This window comes from Cydia amplana, chromosome 23 (genome assembly GCF_948474715.1).
Source record: "Cydia amplana chromosome 23, ilCydAmpl1.1, whole genome shotgun sequence".
Taxonomy (NCBI): domain Eukaryota; kingdom Metazoa; phylum Arthropoda; class Insecta; order Lepidoptera; family Tortricidae; genus Cydia; species Cydia amplana.
Window position 1 is genome coordinate 7,146,057 of NC_086091.1, and position 9,941 is coordinate 7,155,997.

At 40.6% G+C, this 9,941-nt stretch overlaps 2 protein-coding genes across 2 annotated transcripts; both read right to left on the reverse strand.

Moving 5' to 3' along the window:
- Nucleotides 1-468: 468 nt before the first annotated feature.
- LOC134658655 (neurofilament heavy polypeptide-like) lies at nt 469-5,002 on the reverse strand. The gene is made up of 6 exons (XM_063514306.1): nt 4,846-5,002; nt 4,406-4,756; nt 3,498-3,587; nt 2,372-2,930; nt 926-1,312; nt 469-488 (listed from the first exon to the last, which is right to left on the reverse strand). Exons 1-6 carry the CDS (start codon nt 4,882-4,884, stop codon nt 469-471), a joined length of 1,446 nt encoding a protein of 481 aa, XP_063370376.1. The 5' UTR covers nt 4,885-5,002.
- Nucleotides 5,003-8,558: 3,556 nt separating this feature from the next.
- On the reverse strand, nt 8,559-9,826 carry LOC134658656 (uncharacterized). Its single transcript, XM_063514307.1, has 3 exons — nt 9,780-9,826; nt 9,232-9,539; nt 8,559-8,745 (listed from the first exon to the last, which is right to left on the reverse strand). Exons 1-3 carry the CDS (start codon nt 9,822-9,824, stop codon nt 8,559-8,561), a joined length of 540 nt encoding a protein of 179 aa, XP_063370377.1. The 5' UTR covers nt 9,825-9,826.
- Between the last annotated feature and the right edge of the window lie 115 nt (nt 9,827-9,941).

Sequence of the window (9,941 nt, forward strand, 5' to 3'; positions counted from 1 at the left end):
AGATTCATATTGCAATTTTGGTTTCAGTAAATTTGAATTTCGGTCTTAGATTTTTTTTTGCTATTATGATTACTAGAATTTTATACTAAAATACTACAATTTGATGTTTGGCCATAGTATGGTTCTCTTATTTTAAATACGATTTTAGAGTAAAGACGTTAAGAGTTATGTTTTAATACAAGAAGATTTAGAACATTGACACAAGCTAGCGCTGATTAGATAGAATTAATTAACATCAAATTAAAGATGTATAGAATTTAAAATGTCCTTAATTGATGTGCTAATATTGTTAGTTTCATACAAATATATGTTATATGTTTAGTTAGTTCTTTTAATAATAAGATATTTGATCGTGTATGACGATTGAGGAATAAAACATTGGAATAAACACTCACTCTTTATTTCTTAATGATACATATAATCTTACATAGCTAAGATAATATGATTGTACTTATATATACAGCAACTTCACTGTTCTGCAGCCCCGTCTGAAAATAAGAAAGAAAATAATAAATATAATGTTAAACTAGCGACCCGCCCCGGCTTCGCATGGGTTAACAAATTATACACAAACCTTCCTCAAGAATCACTCTATCGATAGGTGAAAACCGCATGAAAATCCGTTCAGGAGTTTTTGAGTTTATCGCGAACACACAGACAGACGCGGAGGGGAACTTTGTTTTATAAAGGTATAGTGATGGCACATAACCGCAGTAGATCTGTAATAATTATATCCGTAACCAGTACCAGAGAATTTAAAATAGAGGCGTATTGTCCAAAGTAAATTTGGTAGCCACAGTAAATTTACTCATCAACGGCCTCCGAGGGAAAAAAATTTAAGCGATTTTCGAGACCAAAGTGGTCCCAAGTGCTCCGCTTGGATACATTTTTGTACGGAACACTAAAAATAAACTCAAGTACTCACCAGCCGTCTTTGGATCCTCATCTGCCAGCAATTCTTCCTCAGCCTTCATGTCATCCAACACGCTATTATCGGCTGCAATGAACGCAGTACCATTCGTATTGTCAGCTCCCTCTATGGGGTTATTAAGTTCTTGAGACTTTGGTTCGGCCACCGCACCATCTGTTGTAGCATCTAGTTTCTCTACAGGATTTTCTAGGTCTTGAGATTTTGGTTCGGTCACCGTACCATCTGTTGTAGCATCTAGTTTCTCTACAGGAGTTTCTAGGTCTTGAGATTTTGGTTCGGCCACGGCACCGTCTGTTGTAGCATCTAGTTTATCTACAGGAGCTCCTAGATCTTGAGACTGTGGTTCGGTCACGGCACCGTCTGCTGTAGCGGTAGCGACATCTAGTGGGAAAAGGTAACAAATGTTATAGAATAATTCGTTGGTTCTTGGGTATCGTCTTGGGTCGTCTCATTCGTTTTTCGTCAAGTTCTTAAATTAGTTCTATTCTGCTTTCGTCACCCATTCTACATTCGTCACAATCGTCAATGTTTCGTTTCAATGTAGAATGAGTGACGAAAGCAGAATAGAACTAATTTAAGAACTTGACGAAAAACGAATGGGTCGACCCAAGACGATACCGGTTCTTGGCGGTATTTAATGTTATTAAATTATGATATTGGTGGTTGGCACACACTATTGATTGGTGTTGTGCGTCAACCATAGATAAAAGATAAGACGTGTAATCCCTGCTAATATTTTAAATACGGATAGTAACTCTGCTGTCTGTCTGTCCGATCTCATCACGCTTAAACCGCTGAATTGATTTTGATGAAATTTGGCATGGACATAGTTTAAAGCCAGAAATAGGATAGTTTTTGTCAATCATCATCATCATTATTCCACGCAGACGAAGTCGCGGGCAGAAACTATATGTTGTAGCTAATTTGAAAGCTTGTTAATAAGCTAACATTTAATTTATTTACAATGCAGTTATTACGAAAAGTAATACGGTGTACAGAGCCATCTACTTCAGCTGTCGTATTTGTGGCCGGAATATACGCGTTGTAAGACTATATATAACAGTTTTTCCAAATATTTTCTTATTATTAGACAGGCCAAATTAACCCTTACTGTGACAATAAAAACCTTCATGAAAATTAATCCGAACAACTAAATAGTTGTTTAACACGCCATAGTAAGCCTTATTGGAACGCGTGACGGCCTAGTTTAAACCAAGCGCGTCTTTGCAAACGGGGCCATCTTTGGCGGTCAAAGTGTTAATATAATAAAAAACTTCCTTTCTCCCACTGCGATTCAACGTCCAAAGATGTGGAAGTCTCTTACATTTTAATTTTTAATACTTTAGGTTACTACTTAACCTATGCTGCTTTTTGTTTAGAAAACTTCCCATTTTATGAGAAATTAACTTATCAAAACAGCTGGTTAAGGATTCAGTGTACCTGTTTCTTTTTCTCCATTTTCCGGTATATCCCCCGGTGTCTTTTGATCGGCTTCCCCCTTTTGGTCATTTACTTGATTTTCTGTGTCTTTTGGGACTTCATCCTCATCTTTTTCCTCTTTAACTTTCACTTCAGGAGTCAGAAAACTTGCTCTTATATTGGTCAAAATTTTAGCAACAAATGCTTCATCTTGTTCTGGCGGATGTCTTTTTCTGTACAAGTCAACAATCTCCGCATGTTTCATGTATTCTTGATTCTCTAAAGCTATAGCCAAATCCTTCCTTATAGCAGCTCTGATCAGTTTAATCAGTATTTCAGCTTCTTCGGGAGTAGTATCCTTTTCTATGATAGGTCTCATTTGGCCTATAAGCTTTTTGCACGGTTGGAAGAATAGGGGCAAGCGGGGTTGGTTTTTGGGGCCCTTGGTGATTTTTGGGGCCCTCTGGGTCTCCTGATGAGGCCTTTTAGCTTTTGGCACAGGTTCAGGCTGGCGTCTCTTGCGAGGTGGTTCGTAATCTTTGAAATTATCGTAATCTCGCGAGACGCTCGGCCCGTATTCCTGTGAACATTCAAGAAAAAGTTTATGGAGACAACAGTAAAAATCAAAACCCCTATTCGCTGGGAGTTTGAATGAGGCAGCGTCACTTTTGCAACCACTATTTGATACTTACTCCACTATGAAACTGAAAGATTGTTATAAAATGAGATGATTATCCCCACTTCTTACCGCCAAGTTGGTACCAGTGGTAACTACTAGGAATAACCCAATAAGTTTACTAAAGTTACACTTAATAAACAGAATCGAAAAAAAAAACATTTACATTATTTTCATAATTAAAATGAAAATTACTTTACTTTGCTAATCCGCAAAAAGATAAGGGGCTAGTCAATCAGTGCCAACCGGTTATACTTTCTTGCATATTTTTTATATGCAATAAATGAAAAAAAAAAACGCAAGTATATCGGGTTGGCACTGATTGACTAGCACATTATCTTTTCGCGAATTACCAAAGTAATATTTTGCTTTTGATTATTATCGATTTCCGTAAAGTAACGCCTGATTCTATTGTTTATTATTTTCATATCTAACGAGTCAACTGTCAATAAACTTTTTTTAAACTGAAACCTTGATCATCTCCAATTTCTTCTGCTCCATAAGCAATCTTCTCTCTTCTTCAATTACCTGCCTCTGCTTCCTCAGTAACTCTATTTCCATCTGAAATTAAGAATAGCCAAAAGATTAATGATTTTTACTCTTTGAGCAACAAGTAATGCATTATAGAGCGGAAAGAGAAGAGTCCTGGAATGTATGGGGCCCAATACGTTCCACGACTCTTCTCTTTCCGCACAGACTCTACAGTACAATCTCACTAATCTGGCACTAATGCTGACACAAGAAAGCCGGATTACTGGAAGTTAGAGCAAATCTGCACATTATTTTGATGTGTTTTTTATTTTTAGCATGTCATAGAAATAAATTTTACTAAAATACTAAATTCAAAGAAAATCTACTGTTATTCGGAACTTAGCCATTTATAAAGAGATTGATGTGTGATATTATAAGCGCACTTAGGACATAGAATGGTCATTTGTACCCCAATTTTAGTGCTGGATTACTGGGTATACTCGACCATCGAAGTGCCGGATTATAGAGATTTCACTGTATAGCATTAAAAATGTTGGAGATGACAGACTGACATGGTTTTTGCCTGTCCGAATTAGCCTACTACTGCATGTGCTCTGTATTTGTTAAGTATCATTGACGTATAATATCTAAGGACGGGCTAATGAGGCACTAAAAATTATACTAGTTCAGTGGTGTTACTCACGAATTCCAGCCAATCGTGCAGTCTAACGCAACTAGTTGCGACCAATAGCGCGCGTAATGCGTACTCGTCAACCAATCGCGCGTGTGATGCGAACTCATCAACCAATCGCGTTGTAGCGATTTCAGCGGCCCCTGTCATGCCTCATTATGATTGCCCATAAAGCCAGTCCGTAGATATCTATGTCAATGTTAAGTATACAACTTACATCAAGCTTAGACGCCTCCTGCGTGTACCCCGGGCTGCGAGACCGCGGCCGCGTACGCTTCGGCCTTCGCTTGCGCCCCCAGTCTTCTAATTCATCCTCGTTCACAAAATTCATGGATTCCTGCTGGTTTCCAGGAATATACGCCTGCATTGGGTACTCCATCATATTAAAGTTAAACGGCATATTGTCCAAATAGTTCTGAGCTTTACGTGCGTCGGCAATGGTATTTAACTTGATAGTTATCTGCTTTAAATAACCCTGCACGTCCGCGATATCGCGTATCCAGAATTGCTTTATGTGTATTCTTTTTAATGACATCCGGAAAAAGCTTAAGATTTTCGGAAAAGTCACCTGTTCAAAAATATGACAATTTTATTATATAGAATACAGGAACAGAATATTGATTGGTAATGTAGTTTGTGGTCCAAACAAATACTTACATCGCCTGGTAGACCCGAAACTACTAATTCAGCGGACATTTTTGGCTATTTCCGATGAATTAAATTGAGACAGAATTGTTTTGTGCCCAAGTATACTTGATTAACGCCGATATCAGTAAATAACTCTGGTTAGTTTTGGATTTTCTATAACCAAACCAAACCACCAAACCATGTCAGCAATCAGCAAATGTCAAAAATCAAATCTCACACTCGGTTTATAGTCGATTTAGACTCTCGCGCGAGCCACGAGACGAGCCGCGAGCCGAGCCACGAGACGAGAGTGTAAGCGGTGGGCTCGCGGCTCGTCTCGTGGCTCGCAAGCTCGTCGAGCTAATATAATTTAAACACTAACGGTACGGCATAAGGTTTATAACCGAATGACAAGCCGAACGCGAGTGTAAACGGTGGACTCGCGTTTCGTGGCGCGGCTCGCGCGAGAGTCTAAACCGAGTGTTAGACTCTCGCGCGAGCCACGAGACGAGCCGCACCACGAGACGCGAGTCCACCGTTTATGACAAGCCGAACGCGAGTGTAAGCGGTGGACTCGCGTCTCGTGGCGCGGCTCGCGGCTCGTCTCGTGGCTCGCGCGAGAGTCTAATAGTCGATTTAGACTCTCGCGCGAGCCACGAGACGAGCCGCGAGCCGAGCCACGAGACGAGAGTGTAAGCGGTGGGCTCGCGGCTCGTCTCGTCTCGTGGCTCGCAAGCTCGTCGAGCTAATATAATTTAAACACTAACGGCACGGCATAAGGTTTATAACCGAATGACAAGCCGAACGCGAGTGTAAACGGTGGACTCGCGCCTCGTGGCGCGGCTCGCGGCTCGTCTCGTGGCTCGTGCGAGAGTCTAAACCGAGTGTAATCCGCGTATAAATCGATTATCAAAAACATATCAAAAATGATTTGCGTTGCGTTTTGAAAGTACCATACATTATCGCGCATTGCTGTGACACGTTCGAATATGTACGAGCGACAGACACTGCACAGAGAGGAAAATAGTATTTAAATTTTTTCGATTTTGGCGGTAAGCCATAGATGGTATGTAAGCCCTCTGTCCTATTGTGATTCTATTATATGTATTTCAATAATATTTTGTTTAAGATTACTTATTGCATTTATCACCTCGAAGTTCTAAACAAACCTGTTTCTTCTACTAGCAATGTCACAGGGGGGCGGACACAGGGGGGGGATAGTCCCCCTTTATTAAAAAAAATAAAATAAAGCCCTTTATTAAAAAAATGCGCCACCTGGGTGTCACTCCGCAGTTTAGGTACATTTGGCCGGCGCGCCCACCGGACAGGCGTATGCAGTGGGCTGCCGCTCGGCGTGCACGGTCGTGTCGTGTTACGCGGCGCTCGTGCAAAATTGAAAATACACAATGGCTTCGAAACTTACTTCCGTGAGAATCAGACATACTATCTCCGGATAAAAAATATATGTTTACATAATCAACGTTTGTAATTCCTACATATTTATCTTAAAAATAATAAATCAGTGGGTAAAAACTTGTCAAGTGATAACCCCGTGCCGACACTCACAGCTTGGTCATAAAACTGCGGCGCGCAAAGGAGATTCACGGTTCGTGCGCGGTTATAAGTTTCAATTTTGCTTGCAGGCGGCGATATAGGTGTAATTTTATACCTAAATCTGACTTTTGTGAAGGACTGAATTTTCTGTACGGTAGTACTATTAGTTATTCTGTGGTAAAAGTGCGAGTTCATTATAATTATCTGCTACTTGCGTTTAGTAGCTTATGTAATAACTCGCACTAAACATTAATCGATGTATAAACAAGGCCTATAGGTATTAGGTAGGTAGGTAGATAGGGGGGAGGGGGGGTTAGGGGGTGCCCCCCCCCTGATAATGACGTTGATGTTTCCTGTTCAGAATTACAGGTGGAGCTTTCAAATGGATGCATAAAACTTCCACGAGAGGGCTCTCTTTGTCCTATATATTATACTACTCTTTGGGCGGACATCAAAAATTATTTGCGTTTAGATGTGTGCACGGCACTTCTGTACATGCCTTGTACATGCGTCATTGTGTATGTGTAAGTAAGTCGCTATACCAGGCGTGTCTCACTCCGCGATTTCGTCGCTTTGCTACAGGTAGCTAAAAGTACATCCGTTCGGCCCCAATTTTGGGGAAAGCCATAAGCCGCGCGTGGCGCTGTCGCCACCTAGCGGCCATATCTGTATCGTAACAGACGCGTTTTGTTAGAGAGTGAAGCCCTTGCTACACGGTCGCCGACAAGCCTTCTAACCGTCTGACCTTGGTCAGTTTTGGTCAAATTTTGTTGGAAACAACTGTCTACACGGTCCGTCCAGACCAAGGCCACGCGGTCTGAGGGCTTGTCAGCGACCGTGTAGCAAGGGCTTGAGTCTTCTGTACTTAGCACTATTATTTATTCTGTGGCTATACTAATGCCGGCTACACACGTTAACTATAAATCGTAGCGATTAATCTGTGCAGTCCGATTTGCGCAGTTTTATCTAGTGTGTATGACAAATCGTTGTCGATTATGTAGATAAAACTGATTGTAGATGCACAGATTAATCGCTACGATTTATAGTTAACGTGTGTAGCCGGGGTGAGAGTCCGCCAGATTATGGCCGATTCGTGTCGCGGGGCGAAGTAATGCGAGTCGGGGCGGGGCGGTGCGTGGCCGTTCTGTATGATAATACTATTTTATTAAAGCTTTATTTATTCCATAAATTTTTAACAGTTTTATGTATTATATTATTTGACATGAATGATAGTTTTATATGGACCCCGTTTGGGTAAAAGCCTCCTCCAACCCATGCCATTTTACTCGGTCTTTGGCTGACTCCATCCAGCTTGCACCTGCGACCTTATGAATGTCTTCTGCCCAGCGCCTTCGTGGCTTGCCTGGTTTCCTTTTTCCTTGTGCTATAGGCCCCGGCCATGTTGTTGTTTTAAGTGTCCATCTTTTATCATTAAATCTAGCAATGTGGCCTGCCCATTTCCATTTTAGTCTCAGTGCATGTTGAAGGGAATCTGTGAGTTTTGTTCTCTTTCTTATATCTTCGTTTCTTACTTTGTGTATTTTCCTTAATGATATACTATTAGGTACTTATACTTATTCTGTGGTATTGTCAAGTTTGGTCTAGCCATGGATAATAATCGGTCGATTATGCCTATTTTTAATGAAAAGATATTTTGTAAATATCTACACAAAAATTAATTAAAATTAGAGAAACCAAACATTTAATCCTTATAATATATAATTCATCTATTTCTATTACAACTTTTGTTAGTTAAAACACATACATCTCAGCACATCTCAGTCACAAACACAAACATAAAAATTAAAAGTGGTAATAATCTGAGGGCCTACCGCGAACCACGTTCGACGTGTTGCCTCTCTGTTGCACTTGTAAATTCGTACGTAAGTGTAACAGGGAGGCAACACGTCGAACGGGGTTCGCGGTAGGCCCTCAGACAGCAATTTGAAAATTTCCTCATAGGTGTTCAATATGTGGGGACTACTGCTTTCCAGTTCCAGTACAGTTTATCTTTTCGTTAGAGGATTACATAACTAAGTAATAAATCTTGTACGGAACCCTCTGTGCCCGAGTCAGACTCGCACTTGACCGGTTTTTGTTATCATATTCTAGTTATGTTCAGTGTCATATTTGGTGTCCATTAAAAGTTTCGGTTTGGGCAGGTTTCAGCATAAAAATCACTTTTTGGCCTAAGATTGGGACTTGTTAATCATTTCATTCTGAATATTGTATTTTGTCACCGGGGTGGGGAATGCCTGGAATCTCTTGACCGGGCCGGATAGTCTGTCGGACTTCTTGATCGGTCTGGAAAATATCTCCAGCTTCTTGAGGGTCGGGGGTATTTGTTTGACCACTCTGGGGGGTATCTTGATCGATCTAGGGGGTGTCTTGATCGATCTAGGTGGTGTCTTGATCGACTTAGGGGGTGCCTTGATCTATCTAGGAGGGGGTGTCTTGAGTTTCTTGACCTATCCGGAGAGTATTTAGAGTCTCTTGAGCAATCTGGGGGGTATTTTCTTGGTTTGTCTGGCGGGTATCTTGATCGCTCTGGGGGGCATCTTGAGTTTCTTGACCTATCTGGTGAGATGGACTGGTTTGGAGGGTATCTTGTGTTGCTTGGCCTGAAACAATAACTGTTTATTCCATACACGGCGGGAAGAAGTTGACAACTGGCAGGAAAAATGGAAGAAATTTGAACCTTATGTAATTTATTTTAAGTTCAAAGTTTTTTCAATAAAATATTATCTCGAGTTATCAACTTCTCCCAGCCATGTACGGTATTATTCTTTGTATCTTACTGTTACTGTTATTAGGTATACTAATTAGTGGCAAAAGAAATAAACATCATGCATTTAACCCCACCTTGTCGACTCTGGAATGTGCTTATTGTCATCATGTCCCCTGTCCTCGGAATTATCTCCAGGCAAATCTTCGGATTCCTCAACATTGTGCACAACGAGCGGATACTTTATCGTGTTGTAGACAAATGGCTTGCTGTGGAAGAAGTTCTGAGCTCGGTGTGCTTCGGCTCTGTATCTCAATTTGACTGTCATCTGCTTCAAATCACCATCCCCAGGATCCATGTCGCAGAGTTTCTCTATCCAGAACTGCTTTACATATATCTTTCTGAACAACGTTCGAAACTCGGTCTTGAGGATCGAGAGTGTGATCTGCACAAAGGAATGATTGATAATAGGTAAGAATATTTCGTCAGGTGACAAGCAAAACTCACTAATTACAGTAATTACCACCACAAGTTCATAATAAGTGGTATAAGTAGGGTACTTACTAAAATTACTAAAAGAAGGTTGCATTTTGTTTAAATATTTTTTTAGTAATTAGTGAGTTTTGCATGTCACCTGACGATATATTTGTATCACGTAATATTTATGGCAAAAACAAATACTTACATCGCGGGGAAGACCCGTAACTCGTATTTTTACGCTATCAGACATTATACCGATGGATTAAACACAAAATCATAGATGGTAGGATACTAGATTCATACACAACATATACTTATTAAGCTGCAGATAACAATCAGGAACGTTTAGTTCTGCATTGGATTCCCT